The 24,150-nt window shown below is 50.5% G+C and overlaps 1 protein-coding gene across 1 annotated transcript in view; it reads right to left on the bottom strand.

The window, feature by feature from the left end:
* Positions 1–24,150, bottom strand: part of CDH22 (cadherin 22) — a 48,803-nt gene that overhangs the window by 19,819 nt on the left and 4,834 nt on the right. The window contains exons 3-6 of the mRNA XM_010201939.2: positions 15,307–15,426; positions 7,042–7,209; positions 5,831–6,018; positions 4,787–5,040 (exon numbers count right to left, since the gene is read on the bottom strand). Coding sequence (XP_010200241.2) covers positions 4,787–5,040; positions 5,831–6,018; positions 7,042–7,209; positions 15,307–15,426 — 730 coding nt within the window. The remainder of the gene's footprint in view (positions 1–4,786; positions 5,041–5,830; positions 6,019–7,041; positions 7,210–15,306; positions 15,427–24,150) is intronic.

Below are 24,150 nucleotides of genomic sequence, written 5' to 3'. Positions count from 1 at the left end.
ACCTAACATCTTTGCAATAGCATAACGGATCCATTTGCATAACTGTTTACATTGTTCTCCCACATCACCTGACCTCAAGCACGTCCTTCCACTTTTTAGTACTGTTAAGAGTTCAAGATAGTACTTCACGCCACAAATGCCTTCCCCGTGTCTCTGGTAAGCACACGGCTGTTTTGTTCACACTCATGTCACTGCTGCATAAACAGAGATGTCTGCAAAAAATAGCTACATAGAAAAACCCTGTTAGTGATGGGAGACATGTGACACTAGCTGCTTGCATGGCCAGAGGGCAGAAGGCTGGTAGAGCAGCACTCAGTGTCATGCCACTGGTAACCTTTTCTTAAGTTTCTAATTGTTGTGCTGCTAAGGTTGTCCTCTGTCACTTCCACATTGTCTGCTGAGGACTGATTGCCCATATCCCATGGCAGGGCAAAATCCCTTTGCTACCACCTCTCATCACTGCACCAGGGGAAGGAGAGCTCTGAGGATTGCCTGCATTTGCCATGAAAGCAGGGCTGAGCCTGCTTCTGCACACTGATTTTGCAGGTGGCCAGTCCAGGTGGGTCTGTAGCTCTCTAAACAAAGTGCTGTGGAGGCTCTGGAGCACCTGACATCGCAGCTATGGTCTGAGGGGGCTCAGGGAGCTCCATCGGCCCCTCCAAAGCCACAGCCATACCCACTCAGAGCTGAAGATCAACCCTTAGACTTCCCCTTACAAGAGCTTATGGTGAACCTCATGCTAGAGCAGCCATAACGAGAAGCTCTGCTGTTCTCTGTTAACATCCTTTACAAACCAGAGTCTGTGCTGACCATCACACGCCACTCTATCTCTAGTAGTTCAGTTTCATATCCATCTGTCCCAGTGAAGTCAAACAGTGCTTCTCACTTGGAAGAGACAGCAATTAATCCCTGGATTCTCCGGGTGCTTGTTCCTCCTAAAGCTGGCTTGTGCTCCATGTCTGCAACTGCAGTTTCCAGCTCTGATTGGGATGCGGACCTTGTAATCCATTTTCCTCTCTTCCTGCTGGCACTGCCTGTTCGTTTGGATGTTGCAAGTAACTATTTAATTTAGACAGCTTTCTTGGTGCACATCTCTCGTGAATGCATTTCTCAAGCAGTTTGTTTCACTTGTTCCCCTGAATGCAACAAGGAGCACATTTTATGCCATGTGCTTTGTTAATAGGGAGCTTTTCAAACACTATGTGAAAAGCTTTTTGTTGTGTTTGTTTCTTCCTCCTCTCCCTTTTATGTTGAAGCAGGTTGTAGTTCTTGCTGTGCTGTTGGAGTCTGTAAAATGCCCATGTCCAACACGTGTCTCTGGATTTGGTGAATGCCAAACAAGAATATCTCTGAGAACCTTAAATCCCAAGCAACATCTTCCCAGTGCTGATAAAGCCTAGAATGCACACAATCAATGCACAGACTCCCAGTGCAGAGAGAAAAACAAAAGGCTCCCATACAAACAGCCTCACATACACAGACAGTCCATCACTGTATTACCTCATACAATGGCTCAGTTGAGAAAAATCGCACTACGCCCAGGAAACGCACAGCTAGAGCCAAAAAGCCAACTGGAAACAGAATTTTTTCTGAAAAAGAATGGTTCTGGCTTTTGTGAGGCAACAAACAAGGATGGAATAAAATAAAAGCACTGCTCCTTTAGAAAATAATTTCCTGTCTGTACCACAGTGTGTTTTTGCATTCCCCCAGGGCTGTGCACAGTCCCTCTCCCATGCTGAGCTTCACCCCTGCTCTGCAGCACTGGCACGGGAGGGAGGGTGCCCCCTCTGAGCAGCAACAAGCTGGGGCTGCTCACCTGGAGAGATGAGGTGCTCTTTGGGCACCCTAAGCCCCAGCCTTCCTCCCACCTGGGCAAGTGGCTGCCGGGGCTCTCTACATCCATATGCAGCTGGGAGAGGGGCAGCAAGCAGTGTCTCAGGGACACCCCTTCAACACTCATGTCTTCAGAACAGGTCACTTTGCAACCCAGCCCAGCTCTTCCGGGAGGGGTTTGTTCTCACATCAAGTGGCCACATCCTTGTGGGACAAGTGGATCATCAGGAGACCAGGAGGACAGACCACCATGCTGAAATGTGTCTCCAGCAGCAGCTTCAGGCTGAATGGTGCAGCAGGAGCCGCACAGCCCTGTTTGTGCTGGCTTGGGGGTGAAAACAAAGAGCCAAGGGCATCTCCTTCCCATTTGGCTAAAAATACATCCCAAACCTCATTATTGGCAGCCTGGTGTCAGCAAGACCAGGAAATGCTGACAGAGGTGATTTTTGCTCTGCCGTCTTTGGCAATCCTTGTTCTTTCCTGCCTCAAGGGGAGAGTGCACCTTGCCACCACAGAAGGTTGTGTCCCTCTCCTGTTGGCTCTGCCCAGCACAGCTCCAGGAGACGGTACCAACTGCAGAAATAGCCATGTCTTTGCTTCCACCTCTAGCTCAAGAGGATCGGAAAGTTAAAGGGATCCACTGAACTGCAGTGACTTGAAAGGGTTCATACCAACTTCAAGGAGCTGAGGATCAAATACTGGTCATGCTGTCAGGACCATTTGCTCTATAATGTATCAGAGGTGAAGTACAAGTGCCAGCTTCTTGTAACTGTACTTAGGAGTAGCACACTTGAAATGTGAGGTGACTTACTACCGACTCCTGCTGAAGGGTGAGTGTCACATCCTGGCAGGGTGCTGCAGGATGCTTGCATTAATGTTTGTGCACCATTTGAAGCTGTGAACAGCTGCTCATGTAGCAAAGTATTTTATTAAATTACCTATCTAGCCAGAGCAAGCAGGAGAGATCCATCAGCAGCTCCCTCCTGCATTGGTGCCACGGTGTGACCAGTACAAACCTGCACCTCCACTTGGTACATGTTAAAATGACAGAGAAGGCTCACTTCGCCCACCCCCTACTCCCCAGGCAAGCACCAAGTGCTCTACCTCAAAGGTGCAGAGCTGCCATTGCTTATAACAGCAGGCATTGCAAAAACAGAGGAGAGCAAGAAGATGGACAGAGAGAGACCAAATGCTACAGGGGAGGCATGGGGGATGCAGAATGAGCTGCCTGCCTGGGGATAGCTAGAGGGAAGACACATTTGAATGCATCAAGCCTGGCAAGAGAAAACACACTGCAATTCCCAAGCTGCAGCAGGTGCCTGGGAATCCTCTTGGCTGGGCCCTCACGAGGCATTGCCATGTCTGGCACTAAGCTTGCTAAGAGACACATCTGCATAGCAAAGTTTGGGCTCTAACCTCCTTGCTCCTGCAAAGTACTCTGCTTCTCTCTGCTCCAAGTCCCCAGCACCTTCTGCACAGCAGTAGAAAGCCTCTCTCCACTGCTTTCTTTTGTTCTGTCTGCAAACAATGCAACAAGCTCCACAGGGAAGCAGCACAAAGAACAAGAAAAGCTGAGAATAACAATAGTTCTGTCCCCAAGGCCTCTTTCCTACAATTACAGGTCAGAAAATAAGATCTGTGTTCTGTAGCACTCCTAGAAACACCCAAGTGAAAAAGCACGTGCACACACATGTATGCACACACAGGTGTGTGGAAACCCTGCACACATCTGAAGAGCACAAATTAACAGCCACATGCTGGGGGGGTGGGTGGGGGGCACAAAGAAAGAGATGTGTAGCCTTAATGGAAAGGGTTGCCACAAGACAAGGTGAGCAGAGGTACTGTCTGCTAGCTGCCAGGCATCTATCTGTAGATGGCAGCTTTCCATGGGTAAACTCTCTTCTGAGCTTCCTAACATCTCAGTCTTCATTTCCATGAAGACCAGGAGATACCCCTCACCCCACCTTGAACCAACACATTCCCCATGGCTGCACAGCATGGGAGCTCAGCACCCCACACAGCCATGTGGGGACAGCATCACGTGGGACCAGCACTGAGCCCTCTCTGGACACGTACTCCTCAACCCCACACCTCTGTCCCTGCTGTGCCCTGTCCCTCGTGGCTGCCTGGGACGGGCTCTGTGCAGAGCTCGTGCTCCTGCAGCGAGCGGCTGCGCACACGGACCCTGTGGCCCTGCTGTCACCTGGCTCCACAACACACATTTCAAGGAAATTTTCCACACATTGAGGATGTTTTCTGCACACCAGCTTTCCAATCCAACTGCTCGTGACTCAGGCCAGTTGGCAGAGCCAGAAGGCTGCTTTGTGCCTTAGGTAATAACAATTTAACAAGGTAACAATCTCTTTAGCCACAAATTAAATGGAAATGGGAAATGTCCTGTGCAGATAAGCTGCTGCCTGGATTATGTCCCCTGCCCAAATATAAACTCCTCTGATGTCTGATCCCTGTGCATACATGCACGTACACACATACAGCCAAGCTCTGGCTCCTCACCTCTTTTGTCATCCTTCATCACTGCCCTCTTGTCATTTCTGGCCACTGGTCTGGCCTGTGTCAGGCACCATGGCAGACAGCTCACTGTGAGCAGAAAGGACACACACAAGCATCACCCAGTCACCTTCCCCGACACTCCTGTGCCACTCATACACATCCCTTGTCAGTGACCCCTCTGTCACCTGTGAGATAGCTGCTCTTGCCGGCCTGTCACTTGTGCACACGCTGACGCTCACCTGCCAGCTGCCTGTCCCATAGGACACACACTCACATGCTTGGCCACACGTCACCTTAACTTGCACTGCCCCTTCTCCTCTGCCATTGCCTCTGCTCTGCCCCAGCCATGGCCACAAGCCCACCCAGGCCACATATGTCCCCTGCAGGTGACCCCGGGCCCAGTGCTGAGGGGAAGGTGACACGAGGCTTTGAGGCGCTTTACCGGACAGGATGGTTTGCTGTGTCTGGGTCACGGGCAGTGACCACCCCCACAACAGAGCCAACGTGTGCATCCTCCTGGACCTCCATCAGGTCAGAGGGGGGCCGGAACTCAGGAGGCTCATCGACATCCAGCACGGAGACTCGCACAATGGTCTGGTCCCGGAAGGTGCCCAGGTCCATGAACCGTGGGTCCACAAACTTGTTGAGGGCCTCCACCACAACAGTGTGCACTTTCTTCGACTCATAGTCAAGAGGCTGGAACAAGAGGAGAGGATTAGCCATACCGAGCCCCAGCAGCCCCCCTGCTGCCCTTCCTTCCCCAGACACATCAGGGCTGCACTACAGCCTCCTGCCCCCTGGGCAGTGCCTCTGCTTTGTCCCTTACAGCAGTGCCCACACTGAGGGAGCCAGGATGAAGAGGAAGGCTCCAGCCCACTCCTCCCTGGGTCCCCAACATGACATCCAGGCTGTAGAGAGTGCAGGCAGCCAGGATTCACTGGGAAGACATCACACTGTGCTGCAGGCATGCAGGTTTTGATCATTAATCACCCTGCTATTATTTCTACAGAGGAGGTGAGCTGAATACAGTGGCCTTGGTGAACAATCATTCTTTCTTGCCTGCATCAAGTGTTTGCTTGATTGTTTTTGCCACCAAAAGCAGATACGGTCAAAGTGCTGTGGGTCAGATATAGGAATTAGGTGGGCATATTTGAACTTTAACAGGTGTTATCAATAAGTCTCAATGTAAGCTCTCATCTCTGTAGCCCAGTGCTATGCATGGACTGCTTCACTGCCACACAGTGAGCCACCCAGTGCAGGCTCCAGCACCCATTGTGCCTTTTCAGCTGTTCATCCCAGACACAGGTTTGCATTTTGCCATCCAGGCAGAACAGAGGCAGGTCTCTCCCTGCACCTGCAGGCACAAAAGTGCAACCTCAGAGGAGCATTTACTTCAACTCAAATGCAGCAGGAGTAGTCCATGAAGGAAAGGGCCCTACTAGAGATCCGTGCCCTCCCTACCCAGCCAGCTTTCTTCAACTCTCACCTTCTGTACAGTGATGACAGCCTCCTGGGTATTGCTGTCAGTGGTGACTTTGAACATCTCCACCCCTTCCTCATCCTTCACTTGATACATCATGTCCGTGTTCTCCCCGACGTCAGAGTCATCTGCTTTCACCCTCCCGATGGCAGTGCCCACAGGGGCAGTTTCAACAATGCTGAACTGATACATCTCTGGAGCAGAAAAAGATACTAGGGTCACTGCTTCTTCCTTTGAACTCCCTCCAGCCTGACAGAGACCTTCACACACCTTCCTGGAGGCACCCTTGGATTATGAGGGTTTCCCAAACACTACCAGTGTCCAGAATGCCCTACCAGTAGAAACCCATAACTTAGCCAAAACCGAGGGCTGAGGGAAGATAACTGGGGAGCACTGATGTCTCAAGGTGCCAGGCGAAGCTGGGACTGATTTTCTGTGTGGACACTGCCTTGCAATCAACATCCTCTGACTTCTTGCAAACTTTACCATTTCTAATTTCCAGGAGATGCAGCTAAAGAGCTGAGTCTCCTGCAGCTGCAGCAGCTTTTCAGGTCTGCCAGCCATGCACTGCCAGTCTCTGCAGCTGGTGTGCACTGCAGAGGCTGCACAGCCCACTCTTTGTTTGGAGAGTGTCCCAAATTAGACACAGGCTTGAGTCACAGGCTACTAGCAGGGAGCTGGAAAACAGAGCTGTCCTGTAATAAGGTTGCTGGGCAGCGTTACCATGCCTCATGTTGGGGCACAGTGTGCCAAGCTCTGACACAGCAGCCTGGAGGGGCCAGGCCAGCAGCCAAGTCCCTGCCCAAGCTCCCAGAAGACAGCAGCATGACAGACCAGGCTCCCTTTCTCCCCCAGCACTGCTCAGAGAGGTGTCAAGAAAGGACCAGCTCTGCTCTCCTCAACCCCCTAGCTCTGCTCACTCCCAGCACTAGCACTGGAAGCAGGAGTCTTGTCTGGAACCCTGGACAGGCTCAGCCAAGGCAGCTGCCCCCCACAACACTGCCAGGGCAGGGACACATTCAGATCCAGGTCAGGAGCTGTGTGCACCACGGTACCTTGGTGCTGCCACCCTGCAATCAGCAGGTGTAGCCAGGCTGTCCTACTCTGCAGACGTGTGCCAGGCTGGGCTGGGAGCTGAGCTTCTGTTCCACCACCCACAAATGGCCAGGACTAGGACCCGGGCGAGTGCTCACCCCCCACCTCTGTCGGTTACTTACTTTGAGGGAAGCGTGGCGGGTTGTCATTGACATCAGTGACTACGATGGTGACTGTGGTGGATCCAGACAGGCCACCCAACTGTCCTGCCATGTCTGTTGCACGGATCACCACCTCATACCGGTCCTGTGTCTCACGGTCCAGGTCTGACACAGCTGTCCGGATCACCCCTGCAAACATCAGGACAATGGGAGCACAGGCAGGTCACAGGGGCTGCTGGAGATTACCTCATCCAAGCCTCAGCTCTAAACAGGATCAGCTGGATCTCCCAGCCTCTCCGTCCACATACAGCTCCAACATCTTAGTCTCCATGGCCCTTCCCTGGGCTCAATCCCATATGCCCATGTGTCCCTCATATTTGGCAGCCCAGAATCAGGCACAGCACTCATGTCATCTCACCAGTGCTGAGCAGAAAGGACAGGTCATCTCCCTCAACTGATGTTACTGCTCTTCCTAATGCAGCCCTAGGTGCTGCTGGCCACCTTTGCATAAGGAGCATGTGGGGGCAACAACAAACATCTGCTGGGCCCTGGTGCCAATAGGAGCAAACCCTTCTGCAGCATTCACAGAGATCACATAAGCAAAAGCTGACTGAAAGAAAAGGGCTCTGGGGAGAAGAGCAAGCCCAGTGAGCTGTCAGCCAGGCAGAAATATCTTGCAGAAGTCTGCAGAGCCCAGGAATGGCCACATGCCCACCCAACCTGACATCAGCCAGTCTCTGTAGGCAATTTGCAGGTGTGTTGCATGAAAGGCTCCAAACTGCTGCTTCTGCTGCAGGCTGCCAGTAGCTGTGAGACAGGGTTAAACTCCAGCTCAGAGGAGGTTTGTACTTCTCTCCTGGGAGACCAGGAGCTGAGTAAAGGATTGGTGGGGGCCAGAGACACAGGAGCTAAAGGACTCCTCAGATGCAGGAGCTGCACTGAGACCAACCTCAAGGTCTGCACAGAAAAGCTGTGTAAAAGCCCAGGCTCAGTCACCAAACCCCCTTTGGCACAAATCTGCAACAGTCCACAAAGCCTCATCTGCCCAAGCAGGAGCCAGGCTCATCGCAGCCTCCCCAACAGGGCACCAGTGCTCCAAGCCCATGCTCCCTCTCACAGGTGCCTCCTGGCCCAGGCATGCCTGCAGGACCCCCTTTTTGCTTTGAAGCAGGGGCAGTGTATTTCCACAAGTCTGTCTGCACAAACCCCCTCATTTTCAAGTGTCTAAGTTAAGGAGGTCAGAAACCATACACGTGCTCCGTGTCAGGGGCTGCAAACGCACTAGAGACTATAAAGCTTAACAAAATGTATGGCATGTTAGTATATTTTATGAAATGAAGTTTCTTAAAGAAAAGTGTTTATAGGTCTTCAGTAGCCATCTGGGCTTGAGGGTAATGACCAGGACTAAAATAAAGGAATGTATAACAAGAAACAAAGAGTAGTAAAACCCAGAACACATTGGGAACGACAGCAGTTATGACTTCCTATGTCACCCAGGAGTGTTTCATTTACATGGAGAGAAAGTAGAGAAGAAATATTTTGAGAATGAAAGAAATGACTCTGCCCTGAGGTGGCACCAGGGGCAGACATGAGTGCATGCATGGATACAAGGTCATTAGCTGCACATTCCCAGTCCCACTATACCAGAAACACCCAGAACAGCAAGGAATCATCTTAAAATCCCCTCCAGCTCAGTTTCTTAGCATTCCCACAGATTTAGACATTGTTTTATGTTTTTGTAATTGCTCCTCTCTTCCAGGCTTTTCTGTTTAACTATTAGCTTTACCTCCTCCTACTGTGAACTGCAAAATCCATCTTTGCTTTGTTGCACTGCTAATCCTGCCTGGTGTTAGGGAAGATGCTGGAGGGGGGTTGCCTGGCTGTGTGGTGTGGGTCTCCAGACAGCTGGTCTCACCTGGAGGGGAGAAGGAGCTACTTCCTTGCCAAGTAAACAGCAGAGAATCATTCAGTTGCTCTCAGCAACTTTCAAAACATTTGCAGACATGCAACAGAGCAAGCAATAACAGGGCAAGCAACAGCAGAGCATTGCAGCCAACCAAGCCTCTTGGCTCAAGGCAGACACTTCTGGGAAGCCTTCTGCATAACCTGAGCACAGTGCAAAGGAAAGGTGGCTGCCAGCAGCCTGCAAATAAGAAAAGTGGCTTTAGGGACATGCCCCAAGCTTCCCAAGAACCAGTCCCCCCACAGCCATCGGGTTGCCACGGTTTCCCTGCTCACATGTCTGCTGTGACCTTGTGCACTTCCTGACAAAGGCTGGGGGTGGATGGGGCACATCAAGGACACACTGGTGCTGAGACCCAAAGGCAGTCAGAAATGACAATGAGCTGGGAGGATGAAATTCCCCTCCACCTTTGCATGACATTACAGGTACAGCAGGAGCTGGCAACACTATTCTGGAAACATTTATCTCTCCTTGCTTTCTGAAACTAGCAATTACTCCAGTGATTATCATTGTGACAATTTATTACAAAGACATAACCACTATTTCAGATGCTTTCAGTTCCCCAGCTCTCATAGACAGGGCACAATTTCACCCAACTTCCCTTGTCCCTCAGTCATTGCAGTTCTGCAAGTACCTGGACTCCCACTGTCTTCAGCCCCATGAACTGAGAGCAGGCTCTGTCTCACCCACCATCTCTCCAGCACTTCTAGCGCTTGTCTGTTTACCCGCTCAGGTAACTCTCACCCTTCCATCGCCTGATCTCCAAGGTCCACACTCCCAGCCAGTGAGATGTAGCTCAGAGCTCTGCCAGATTTCTGCCCTGGGGCATCCCAACCCCTCCACAGCCAGAGAGTGGGTGTTCACCCTCTGATGGGGTCCAGCATCTGTGCTGGCTCCCTCCTGCATCCTAGGTCTGTTCAGAAGCAGCCATTTGACTAGGAGTCCCATCCCCACCTCATCCAACAGGAACCACCTACAAGGGGGCAATGGATGTGCCTCCAAGCACATGGCCCAGCAAGAAATGCAGTCTCCCATCTGAGGGCAGGCAGGACTGGCCTTGCACAAGCACCCAGGGCTGCACAGGACTGGCCTCAGCTGGTCCTGCTTATAGGCCTCTCCTGCCACTCCACTATGAATACAAAACCATTATTTCCGGGCAAGCACTCTCTCATTGAAATTTAAGCAATTCTGTTAATTAACGGGGTCTGAAGCATTTTATAATGAAAATGATTCATGTCAGCACAATAGTGATGAATTGGGATGAGAAGGAAAAAGCTCCTGCATTCACCAAGGCTGTAATGACTTAACTGAGCTGCTCGTAATAATATAGCTCATAATATGCTATGCAAGATGGGAGGAAAGTGCTCAGGCGCTTCCCAGAACACCTCCAAGGTCACTTGTCCCAGCAGAGGGCAAGTCCAGCCACTTGGCACATACACAGCAGGTCAGACCAACGGCCCCAGCTGCCTCTGGTTCTTCTAGTGGCACGAGGCAGATAAAATCCTTGTCTCTGGCAGGAGTGCAGCTTGGGAGCAGAAGCCACCTCCTGTCAAGATGCTGTTGTCCTTGAAAAGCACGAGTCTGATGCCAACAGTCCCATGCCTACAGGAGCCCCAGCAGGATTGGCACTGAGAAAGCAGTTCCCCATAAAGCTGCACGGGCCCCTTCAGGCTACTGCCCTAAGTGTCAGGCTGGCTTGGTCTTTTAGACTGTGCTACCATATGCCTGACAAATTAGAGTCTCCAAAACATACTCCACACCGATTCCTTGAGTATGTCACAATGCTGCCACAAACACTCATCAGCAGCAAACTTGCATGGTCCAATCTCCTACAGGCAGGATAGCCTCTGCTCCCAAAACCTGACCCCCAGGGCACAGAAACAGAAGAGGCAGGGACCTCCACTGCTGTATGTACAAGTCCTCAATATCATCTCCCAAGACTCCTATTCTTTCCAGCCAGAAAAACTGCCAAATTTTGTCCTTCCCATACACTGCTAACAAAGCAAGAACAACCTCCAGCTCAGACTCATCTCCCTAGTTCTTGTCAGCATCTGTTATAGCTGAATAATACAGATGTATGGTGGCATGCCCTCTGGTACAAAGCACACGTGGCTTTCCAGCATGATCCAGATTAATCAGTATAATTACCAGCCAAGGGGACACTTACAGCATCACATAAATACCATCAGATCTGTTCAAACAGCAGACATTCTTTGGGCAATAAAAACAGAGGAAGACAAAGCACTCAGCAGGTAACTACCTTTTGGGAATCCCATCATGATGGGCTTTGCTCTGCTCTCAGATACTTTTAGCTCAGATGTCCACACCCTTGGAGATTCTCTGGACAAGGCACCTTCCATCTGATGGCAGCCAAGAGCAACATGCTCCCTGCCACAAAGTGCAAAGCCAGAAAGTCATGGAGTAAGGTGCATGAATGTATCCTCAGGAGGTCCCTGGTCCAACTACAGCTCAAAGCAGGCAGACGAAATTACTCAGAGCCACATACAGTCAGGTTTTGTCTCCAAGGATGGAAATGCCACCCTCGTGGTGAAAAGTTTTCACTTCTTGCTATTTATATTTGTATGAAGTATTCTTTTTACTTTGCATGCTTGAGAAGAGTCTGGATCTGTCTCTTCTCTATCTCCTGTATAGCTGGATACAACAGATTAACTGACCAGGCTACTGAGAGGAGTGAAAAGCAAACAGATTTCTGCCTCAGCCCAGAGGTGGTAAGGCACCTGGCAAAGAGATTACTGATTCCCCACCTGTGCCCACACCTGCAGGGACATAGAAATGCACAGTTCTGGTGACTAAGCTTCTGCAATGGGGCACAGACCTGCATAAGCCCAAGAGCACACACAAACACACACATAACGTCTGTTTCCAGGCACTGAGGAGCATTTTTAACAAAGTGGCAAGAGCAGCAAAAAACCAGTTTCAGCCTCCCACCACCACATCACACAAATCCAACAGTTCATTAGCCCAATTCAATGTGCTCCCAGCAACAACTGTTCTCACAGTCTACTCATACTACCCTGGGACTAGTGCTATGGTCAGTCTGCAAACAGGGCAAGGCTGACAGGTAAGGATGAAACAACTAATGACCACACACAGAAAACCATCAACTTCGTCCCTGCAGGCCAGCGTTAGTTGTCCGGCTGTCCCTGAAGGTACCACCTCTAAGGCCTCACTGGCTAGGTCTCCAAATCAGGAGACAGGCTCTAGAACTCAGGAGCTGTTTTAAATAATCATGAATGCCAGACTGCATTTCAATGAGCCTTCTGAGTCCTCTTGCCATTTCCCTGCATACAGCACAATGTCAGACTTTCAGAACCACCTCTTCCTTTCAGTGAAAAGCAAGATTCCCGTGCACTCTCCGAAACGGATGAGCTGGGCTTTTAATGAAAGCACCAAATATCATGAGGCCCACAACATTTTCTTGTGTGATTGCTCTGCAGCAGTCAATATACCTGCAAAAGGAGGACGGTGACTGCGGTAACCAAGGGCACCAGGCTGTGCCTCCCTTCTGGGTGCTGAGTATTTTCAGGTTTCCTTCTGAGGCTTTGGACAGGGATTGCAGGGAGCAAACCCATACCAGTTTCAGTGTCTGCAACTCAGTTCTCAAAGCATGAGAGATAGTGGCTGGTGTGTATGAAACAAAGAACAGCTCATATGCATCAGCTGTTCTATTTCTTCTCCATCATTCAATACTGCAGAGACTAGAATCATTCTCCAACACTTCTTAGACACCAGCAATGCCATGCTGCAGCTCCCATTATTTCAGTGGGGCCATTTAGTTGCTCATCTCCCTCTAAAAAGATGTCTGAGACACTGTGGGAATTCAGGGGTTGTTGAGTGGTAGGACTACGCACAGCATGGCATCCAGACAGTTTGGGTCTGCCTTTAAAAGGCCCATCGAACCCGAGATCCCAGCCAAGCACTACAGCTAGTGACACGCAAGAACAGGAGACAAACTAAGCAGCCTACACATGCTCCATATCCTGTACTCAAACATGCTAACCACACTTGTACTTGAACACCTATACTATGAAGGAGAGTGCAAAAAGTGTTGCCTGTAAAGGCAAGGAAGGGAGAACCCACGCTCGAAGCAGTCACAGCCTTAGGCAGTGTGCAAGGGAACATGAGATTGTATGGCCTGCGAGGAAAGGCAGAGAAGGAGGCCAAAACCAAAAAGGGAAAACAAGTTCTTCCTCATTGACATATATTATAGGAAATGTAACATGCCAGGTTTTTATGGTTCTTTTTATGACCATTAATAACAAGGTGGCTCAGAGTTATGCTGCCGCTATGGGTAATTAAATCTTATGCTCAGGGCAGAAGCTGAGCCACCCAGGGCAGGCAGAGCAGCATTCCCATGGGGAGCACTAAAAACTTATTCAGGTGCAGAGTGGGAGTGGGATGAGATTTGCTTGGGTGGATGTGCTAGCTCCTGGCCAGTACCAAAGAGATGAAATAGAACAACCTGCACCCTCGGGACCGCCAGCACTGCACCTGCCGCCCACAGCAGCAGCACACACAGCTCACGCAGGCACAAGCCTGTGATGGTGCAGAACAGACTGCAGCCACACCTAGCAGAGCTGCATTCCTGGAGCCCATGTGAGGCGGTTACAAAAAGCTATTTGCACCTCAGACATCATCGAAGAGTCATCCCCACTACCTGCTTTAGTGGTCAGATATTCTGGAAACAGAGATGCTCAAGAGGGGTCCAGGACTGTTCTGCAGACTGTCAGCAGTTTTGCTTTTATGAATCACAAGCAAGTAGAACAGTAAATCAACTCCCCCAGCATATGAAACAGCCAGTTTGAGAATTAAGACACAAGAAGTTAAGGAATCAAGAAGCTTGGATTCCCAGAGTGACATTAATTCTCACCACAGTCCCACAAGGCACATTTTAGTTTATGCCTTAATACAGAGCATTAATGTTGTTGTAGGAAGCTGAGCCTCTGCACGTCCTAGCTTGTGCATTTTGCTCCCAGTGGTCCCTCTTCATTCTAGCAGCCAGGCATCCACTCACACAAAGCTGTCTCAGATTAACAGGATCTCACATGCACCTGATTTTTCAGTTTTTAGCCCATTGTTCATCCATTCCCACCCTGCCCCCCCCAAAAAACAAAGCAAATCTGGGAGACAAGAAAGCCCAGGTGCAGCAGCTTCTGGTCCAGGCGTGGGTACAGCCCCCAGCTCCACTTTCTGCACTCTCCCCATCACACCGACCTCTGTCCAGCCAAGGGCAGTTTCTACTGCACACCCCAGTTCTGCTGTCAGGGGTGCTCAGGATCTTTCCTCCAACAGCAGCCAGGGCTGGTGGCATAGACAGGGCTGTGACTGGCATGCCCGTGTGCACCAGACCTATTTCCAGGAGGTGCATGGTTTCACGAAGATGCCGAGGTTTGGGCACGCACACCTTCCTTACACCAGAGCCTCCAAACAAATTTCACTCCAACTAACACAAAAACCAGCCTTCAAATATATCTATTAGCACATAATGAGTTCAGCCTAACAGAGAACTGGCACTTTGTTCCAGGGGCTGATCTCAGTCTGTGTCACTGTGGTTCAGCAATAGCAGGGGGAATGGACTTTGCTGTCCAGCTTTCCAAGAAGAGCAGCAGCTACCCATCGTGCTTCTCCTTTGACAATTTTTCATTACACTGTGGGTACTTTACTGCATGCTTTGTGCCTTAAATACCTCTTATTAGACTTTGAGTGTCTTCCCTCCTTAGAAAGCTTGCAAAGCTCCCATTAAGGGTAATGAGAGTCACACTCCTGGGAGGCAAGGAGAATATATACCCCAACATCTCCTGGTTATGGTCTACTCTAACCAGTATGTCAGAGCATCATCTGCTAGGGATTTATTAGAGGCATTTTACAACAGGCTCTATTATAAGTTATTAAGGAATGGAGCAGCTTCTACTGTTCTCTCATTAAATATTAATAGAACATTTATAAACCGATCCTTAATTTAAAGTGTTACCTTTAATCAAAGCCCTGGTGATAACAATGCAGCCTTGTGGTAAGGCCCCTCTGGTAGTACTTAAACATTTCACACTGAGATTTTACATGCCTGTGGGTGCACTCCTGCTCTGGGCAGAAAGCACACAGCGTTTGGTGGCAGTGCAGGAATGCTGTGCAGAGCCAGGCAGCAGCCTGCAGGGCTGCCTAGCTTCCTCCCCAGCACCCAATGTTGCCAGCAGCACGGGTACTCAGCACCAGTGCCACTGTGGAGATGCAGGCCTGCGGACACACAGCTGCCTGTGGTGTCCCAACGTCCCGAGACTGCCCCAGCCCATCCCTGCACCACTCACCTGTTTTACTGTCCACAGTGAAGTGCTGCTCACCCTCCAGTACACTGTACACCACCCGGGCACTGCTCCCGTATGTGGGGTCATCAGCATCAGATGCCATCACCTGCATCACAGAGGTGCCTGCAGCAGGGACGAGAAGAAAAACAGTCAGCAAGGAGGTGAGAAAGGCAAAGCAAACTTCAGGGCCAAGGACTGTCAGAACAGGAGAGCAGGGGCCAACACTGATCACTTACACGTGCTGATGGAAACTAGAACAACTGGGCACAAATGCAGCATTGCCTCCCCTCAGAAGCCTGAAAGCCAGGACTCCAGGCACCATTGCAGATGCCTCTTTTGTCCTGCAAGTGGCTGGAGGAATTGGACCTTGGGCAACCTCGGGGTTGCTCTCTGGGCAGGATCTGCTCTCCAGGAGATCACTGGTCTCAAGGGCTGGGAGCTCTTCTCCCAGCAGAATTCTGATGGGCCATTTGAGAAGGAGTGGGGATGAGCTGTTATGACCACAGCTACCCCTTCCCTGTCAGCACTGAGCAACACTGGCACCTCCAGTCCACAGAGGAACCTCTCAGACAGGGCCTGACCTACACTGCAGCACCACATCTCTGCAGCAGACAGACCTGCAAAGGGAGAGCTGCCATGGGAGAGGAAAGGCTTTCACTTGCCCAGAGCCAGACACAGTACCATGTCCTCATGCTCTACACGTAGCAGGGCAGGAGGACTATAAATTGGATAAAAGTCCATCAAATGTCTGCAATTAAGTTATTGATTTTCAACGCTGCCTCATTAAACTGGGTGCTTCACTCCAACTGTCCCTGTGATGGCTTTAATTTGACATCATGTTCAATTTGACAAAAGCAGGACCCGGGACACGAGAATGGGGCCAGGAGCAAAGGGGCTAAGATCTACAGAGGTAACAGAAGGGAGGAAGAAGGAAAAGCCTAATCCTGCCTACAGACACCTCAAAGAAGGTGTGACTGAGGACCTGTGAGGACAGGCTACTCAGTTCCTCTAGAATGAGACTCAGAGCATCCCTGCCCTGCAGGTCAAGTGCTGGCAAAAGTCACCTCTCTGGTGGTATGAGCTGCAGGATGGGGAAAAGAGCTCTGAGCTGCTCAGAGGAAAGATCAAACCAACTGGGAAACTGCCTGCTCCAAGATACTACCAGGGCCAAGAGCTGACAAGGCTGACAGAGAAACTGGTAATTTATAATGGATAAGATGCCCCAGCAATGTTTGTAGTTGTAGGTAGTTGTTTGCAGTTGTTTTCTCTCCAGGACAAAAGACCAGCCTAAACTGGTCAGAAGAAACCATTTCACAGCTTACACAGCTTCATCCAGCCACGCTGCTCTGCCTCATGGACCTCTTATAGCTGCTGTGCCACTAGCTGAGGACCAGAGGTACCACACTGGTCCAGAAGCGCTTCTATTCTGCAGTGCATCCATACATATATTGCAAAGACAACCTCACAGGCTGGTCTTGGTTAGACCCACATAATGAATAACCCAGAGCCAGGCTTACTACTAGTTGTCAACATCTGAGTCTACGGCAATTACATTCCCAAACACCAGAGGTGCACATGAAGTCAGAAGCAGCCTTTGTTCCCATATCATACTGGGCAGAAATAGAGCTCGAACTATTCAGATGGAGGATGAGGAGCTACAGTCTCTGATGCTGCCTTCTTCCCCTGTCAGGAGAGGAGCACAAGCCCACAGCTTGCAGGCATGCCAGGCAGCCAGGAAGCTTCTGCACCAGACCAGCCTGGACTGGACAAGAGTCGAGACAGTGGAGGCAGCAATGCTGCTGTGAGCAGCTAGAATACACATGCTGCCCCCAGTCCAGTTCACTTCTGATCTCCTGGAAAGGGTGTTCACTGAAGAAAATGAGCAGTTACCATGGTTGCTCTTCATTCTCCCTGGCTGTCTTCTCAGAGTTGCAGCTCTGCTGATAACACAAGAATTCCCCTCATCAGTCTTAAGCAACAAGCTAGTTCCAGTCAACTTATTTATGCTTTGCTGTCTCCAGTGAAGTTATGATGCATCCCTGCCAGGCACATCCAGATTATACCACAGCAACACAAGTTCCCTGCCTTGCAAACAACTGTTTAAGAAATACTGTTGCTGCATTTCCTTGAAAGGGTCTGCCTGCCTCCTCCTCCCTCTGCCTGCCATCATACAACTCTTTCACTAGGTATGAGCCAGGGCAGATCATCCCCACACCAGCACCTGCACTGCACATGCCCTTGGGCAATCTGGCTTGTTCCCTTGGGAAGCTTCTGATAAGAAAGCTGTGAAACAAAGGATCAGAGATGGGAAAGTACATGGCACCAGGGTCTTCAAGAACCTCCCTCTCAGCTGCAGCAGAGAAGCCTTACTAGAGATGCTGGCCATGCCCAAGTCTGAGAGTCACAAAAAGCAGCACCTGTCTCTGGTAACAGAAAGGGCTCTTTCTGTGCCCAGCCTGACAGTAACCAGCTGGGAGTCCATGCCAAGGTCCACAGCAGCACCCACACCTTCACCCATCATCAGCACAGGCAGAACCTGCCCACCTTACACAAACATCTCACACTCCAAGAACCACTTGCTCTTCCCTAGACATCTCAGAGGCAAAGTGTTAGGAGATCCAAGACTCATCTACACGTACACAAGCTCATCAGAGTTATTTGCCTGCACTTACCCTGTATACAGTATAGCTTGTGTCAGGAATGCCTGCATGCAGATAGAGCAAGTGTCCCAAGGACTGTTCCACAAGCCTCTATCCCAGCCATCAGGTGCCAGTCCAGTGATCATTAAAGAGGATTAGTCACTAAAAGTTAGTATCAGGCTTCACATCTCATGCTGCTTCTCCCCAGATGCACTCAGTCAATTGTGCAATTCCACCTACTAATCCATCCATATCAGGCAAACAGCTCCACTCCTTGTGCTCTGAGGATTTACCTGAACATTGCAAAAGTGCATCAGTGCCTGAATGAGCCCAGTGGGGAGACAGGATCCGTGGCCTCTCAGAGGCAGGTTTTGTTTCAGTTTTAAGTCACGTCCTGGACAAGCCAAGTGGGTTGCTATTCTCTGTTTTCCAGTGCCAGCACAGAAGGCTCCTGGCCCATGGGGCTGCCTCGAGCTGCTGAGTGCTCCCAAGTGCTGCAGCAACAGGGCTGTGAGGCAGCAGATCCAGGTCAACAGGTCCCAGGTGTGAGCCCCATGTTTGGGACCAGCGCTTTCCACTCTAATGAGAAGGGATACCAAGCAGCATGAAGAGCATTGCACCAAGGCACCTTGAGCTCACAGGCAGCAGATCATGGCACACTGCCTTTCAGCTGAAGCTCACAACAGCTCTGCCCTTCCCCACTAGCTCTCGTAGCATTTTGTTAACAGCTCACCCCACTTTATGCCTTGATTTCTAGTCTGTGAAGACACAATGCAGCCTGCTCAAGGTCACCTATAGGATATCAGAAACCCAAGAGTCCAGCATCCTCTCTTAACCCCTACTTATCCCCTTTTCACCACTCCCTTTCCCCCTCTTTCAATGTGAAGAGCAAAGGTCCTGAATTGCAGTTTAAGCTGATCTCCTCCTTCCTTCAGAGACAAGCCTAGGAAGCCTGGCATCCACGCCTGCTCTTGAAGCATAGCACTACCCACAGCAAGTACAGCATGTACAACTTTTATTTAGTTTTCTGTCATGTGCCTTAGCCATAAAAGAAACAAATAAAAATCTGAACATCAATCACGTACTGTACAACCCACCCACCTTCCATAACCAGGAAGCCTGAATTCATATCCAGAGAGTTAACAGGGTGAAGACCTTCATTCCTGCCCTAGCCAGCTCATCCCACAGAACCAGAGGAAACCAACAATTTTACATAAAAATTAATGAGTCAGAGTACAAGTACTCTCCTGCTGCCAAGATGCAATCTGGCACAGCAGATCAAACAAACTGCATTTTCCCCCAGGGGAAGAGAGGAACAACAGCCCAATAGCCCATGCTGGGGCTACAGAATACCCAGCTGACCTAGCACCAACGGGGCTGGGAGGGGATACAGACCTTGGTGCCAGACATCTTCAGACCCATGAGCCCTGCCTGGGCTGTCCCCATTCTGCACCCTAAGCTATCCTGGAGACCTGCCAGGGATGTCAAGCCAGCCCTTGACTCCAGAGGCCAGGCAGATTAATCCCATGTTTGCTGCTCCCATTAGGGAGCTGGGATCAGCAGGACAGAGAGGGGCTGCCAGCACTCTGAAGGCATAGCATACACCTCCAGCTCAGGCAGCCCGAAGGACAATTCTCTGCTCATCCTCTGAGCACCATTCTATGCAGATCTGGCTAGCTGCAGGACAGCACATGGTCATTTCAGCCCTGCCCTAAAGGAACACCCCCCCACCCCACCCCCATAGGAGTGCTTTGTCATGCAAAGCTATATGACTGATGCCAGAGTGCAGCACTCTCATCTCAGGGACCAAGGGGTAGTCGAGATTTTATAAACAATGCAATTTACAGCATTCATCTTGCCCCAGCACATGCAATGGCTGACACACCCCAGAAACAAGCAAACTGGAAGAGATTAAGGGAAGAAAATCTAGAGGAGGTTAAAAATTAGTGTAGCAGAAGTGAGTTTCTTGCAATCTCAGAAGCATCCTGACATGGTAGATAGTAAAATCTGACCCAGAGGAGATTCACCACAGAGCCTTCATGCCCTGCATCACAAGCCCAAGGGAGCTAACCTGGCTGTGGAATTGCTCAAACATGTAACTATGGAAACATACTTTGGGTTGTCTGGCCAGAGAAATCCATTGAACAAGGCACCCCAGCCCCTGCCACCAAGCAAGTGTGGTGTCTTGGGAAGCAAACTAAAAGCATTGCTTAAGGGGGCACAGGTTCCTTGAGGGGCTTACTACATGCAGACTGGATGAGAGGGTGTAGCAGGTGCTCAGATATGCAGAGCAGAGAGCTGGAGAGCTTGCACCATGACCAAGACTGCAGGGCAGAAAGGGAAGGGGTAGTCTCACTGGAGGACCAACAGGCAGGGCAAGACCCAGCTCCCAGATGCACACCAGAGCACTTTCTATCAAGGGGAAAAAAACCAAAGCAGATCGTTCTGACTGCAAGTGTTCTGGTTGCATGTTAAGCAAAGTACTTTTCTCTGCTTCCACCATGGAGATTAAACAATTTCTCTTCACAATAATCACTTCTGCATTCAGCCAGCTTTGTGCTAGAGTCAGTGCTTGACCTCAGGTTTCTGTCTGTACAGCCAAATCATCCCTAATCTGGACTTGGTGCTACACAGAGAAATAAGGAGAGGAAAAAGCACCAAGGGAGGAGTGATGTTCTGATAAAAGGATGCACATTTCCTAGCATGTCTCTTACTCCAGGGTCTGTATCCTGCCCAAACAGCCTAGAAGTGAGCTCTGGGCTACAACACCCTCTGTGTGCAACCAACAGAGCTATCTTGCAGGAAGCACCGTGTGCTGCATTTTGGCTCATGCCTGTGGGCAGCAGACAGCTGTGAAGTAGACCTCAGGGAGCTCAGGAAGGGAGCCCAAAATACAGCTAATTTTAGCATCTCCTGTGACAAGGTGAAGCTCCTGCAGTTCCCAGGCAGATGGCTGGGTGCCATCCTACCATCTGCAGTTGCAGTCTCTTCCTTTGGTACTAGACTCTGATCAACTCAGGCATTTAAGAGTGATCTGCACTGGGGTATCCACGTAGAGGCTGAGCCTCAGGTGCCAGCACAGAGCAGCCTGCATGCTCATGGCTCACAGCTTCTTCTTGAGGTAACAGGACAGCAGTGAGGCTGCGACAGACTTTACAGCTCAGTCCCCACCCTGCAGACAGACTGCTCTGGGGCTAGCCCATGCACATGCACGACAGCTGGCTATCCCCACCTGGCAGCAAGCATGGGGTGGGGGGGAGTGAGCAAAAATGCTCCAGGCAGTGCCACCAGTCCCTGCCCTCCACAGCCCAGGGGGACCTTGCACACCATCTCCAGCAGCTGCTGGCAGCCCTGAGGCAGGACAAGGCCCTGCTGGAGCCCTCTGCCCTGTTTCAGCTCCGCTGCCTCCCTGCCAGCCTGTCACAGCACTGGGCCAGTCCTGCTGCCTCTGCACCCTGACAGCAGCACTCGATGGCTCTGTGCCCTCCTGGCTCCAGAATGCTCCCCAGTAGCCACACCAATTCTCCTGTTGCCCCAGCAGTCCCAGAACAGATGAGGTTTTAAGAGATAAGTCATTTGAAGCCTACTTTTGCAGCTGGTCCTGCCATGCCAAGGCAGCCCAGGCCAAACTGTTGGGTTCCATTTCAGATGTGCTTCCTCCAAGTGCAGGAGCTCAATGCCAGCCTCAGCCCTGTGCTCTAGGCAAGATCCTGGAACAAAAAGGCCTTTATTCCAACTTACTTATACTTTCAAGCAGCATGTATGCAGTCACTACTAAAATGTGCTGCCTTGACTCCAGCACAGAACAAGGGGCAGGTGTGTTGCAAAGCACCTCCAGCTACTCTGAGAGCTTGTGCCATTCTCACATTTGTTATTTCCTCTTAGACAGTAGGAAATCAAATTATTTGGCCTCCCAGTTAGTACTCATTCATTATGCAAATAATGTCCTTTGATCTGTTTCTGCTATCACAGAGTGGATATGACCGTATTTGGTTTATCCTCTTTATGGCCTAGGAAGGTATCCACCTCTGAAAGCAGTGACGACAGGGAATGAGCAGCTCCCTGCAAACAAGCTCCAAGCTGGAGAGTGGCCCAGCTCCCTGGGGTGGCCCATCCCAGCCCCTTTCCCAGCAGACAGCATTTTCTCCATTCACTCTTAAGAAAACACCCCTCAGGTCTAGGGGAGATTATCAGACACCAAACATCACTACCAATACCAACCACAAAAAAAGCCATGATCCCAGCTGCACCTGGCCCTGATAGCACAAAAGGATGCTCCCACACAAACAGGGCCTAGCAGGCTGTTTCCCGTAAGAAAGTCCTGAACTTCACCTCCCTATTCCAAGCAGCACCTCCTATGTCCTGCATCCTCAGTCCTTCCTGCAGAGAGATGAACTTCATACACAAGGTCAATGACCAGCCTCATCTCCTATGTCCATACCAGGGCCAGCGTAGAGGAGCAGGGCAGCTGCTGAACCCCAGGGGCTTGAAGAGAAAGCTGCTTCTCATGTTATTTATGCTTTCACAGGATGTGTTCTATCTCTCCTTTGTGCTACCTGTTCCTGGGCAAAGCAATGACAAGATAAGGAAGAACCATGAGGGAGTTGAGGACTTGCAGCAGCAGCATGTGGGTACTCTTCCAGCTCTGCATTCACATTGCAGGTGACCATGCAGCAGCACTACTTGAAGACGCTGTGTGAAACTCTCCCTGCTCTGTTAGCTGGGCCATCTCCAGGGATAGGTTGCTACAGAGGAGCCCTTATGCTCTGTGGGATGGCCAGGCTACAGAAAGCTCCAAGATTGTCACAGGCAGACAGACATCAGCATGGTAAGTAGAACAGGTTCTTGGCTCCAGCTTTCCTCTCTGAGCATGCAGCTTGGAAGCACAGTCCACGCCGTTCATAGCACTTCTCTTTACTTTTAACTTCTGAGTATTTTAATTTGCAGGAATTGCCTCCTTTCATGTTGTGAAACTGTTTCTTTCTCCCTCTGATCTCCAATTTCGCATAGAAACTGTCTCCTTTGATATGTCTTGTTCACATCAGTCTGATCAGGCAGCTCCATAATTGTCAGTGATTTTCAAAGAACTGGGATCCTTGTCTAATATTCAGAGTTGAGAATTCCTCCCTTTTTAAATGCTGTTCAAGCAAAATAGATTATTTTAATTTCCTTCTTCCCTTTGGGAACGGGATGCCTCCTGCTTTGTTGCCCACATGCTGTCTTTCATTTCTCCAGGAGCACATGGCTGTAGTTCATGGGGTCACTCTGACTCAGGAAAGGATTTGTGCAGGTAAATGGAAGTTAAAGAAGATCTTGGGATGCCTCAAAGGAGCTTGTTCCATTAAAAGAAATTCAGTCAGCAGCAACTCTGGTGTGGGCAATTCCTGCACAGCTCTACCTGCTGGAGGTTACGCATCAGTCTCTCCATGTGCTGCACATTAACTCTAGGGAGCCAGAGCTCTGTCCTGAGGCAACACAGACCTGAGCATCATCCCCTGCACTCTGCTTCCAGGATGTCTCCTCAGCCAGATCTTCCTGCATAAGCACAGCAGGACCCAGTGCTTGGCCTGGCCTGCCAAGCTCCTCATGCAGCTCAGTCCTGCTCCTCCCTTCCCTGGCCTCTCCAGGTGCTCTCGCTCTCACAGAACTTGCTGCCTTCCTGGCACTGTCACTTTCCCCCTTGCTGACAGTGTTGGGAACCTGCCTTATCTTTGATGCCAGTCAGTCTTTTGCAGTCTTTCTGCCTTCTATCTCAATAAAGCCTTTGGAGAACAGCTGATTTATAGCTCCTGCCTGAAGCCCATACTGTCACATGCAGTCTGCTACATGCTCTGGCTAATCCATAGGGGAATAACAGATACCCCAGCACGGATGGGGAATGGCATGACATTCTGGGCAGTGCAGCAAACTAGACATGCTCCCTGGGCTCAAGCTGTGCTTATGCAGCAGGGGAACCCACCATCTGGCGAGCACAGGGAGCAGGATAGCTCTGTACCTCAGGCGTCCCCTCCCTGCCCTCCTCCTGACACTCAGGGAGCACAAAGCTCACTGCCCCACTCTGCCATCCCAGGACACGCACACAGCTGCACAGCACATGCCCATTTGGGTCCTGTCATTTCAGTGAGGCTGATCATAGTGGCAAGGGGATGGGCAGGCAAATGGTAACACAGGGGAACTACACTTCTGCCACAGGGAATGTGAATTTGCC

This window comes from Colius striatus, chromosome 16 (genome assembly GCF_028858725.1).
Source record: "Colius striatus isolate bColStr4 chromosome 16, bColStr4.1.hap1, whole genome shotgun sequence".
Classification (NCBI taxonomy): domain Eukaryota; kingdom Metazoa; phylum Chordata; class Aves; order Coliiformes; family Coliidae; genus Colius; species Colius striatus.
This window is presented reverse-complemented; position numbering and strand designations above follow the sequence as displayed.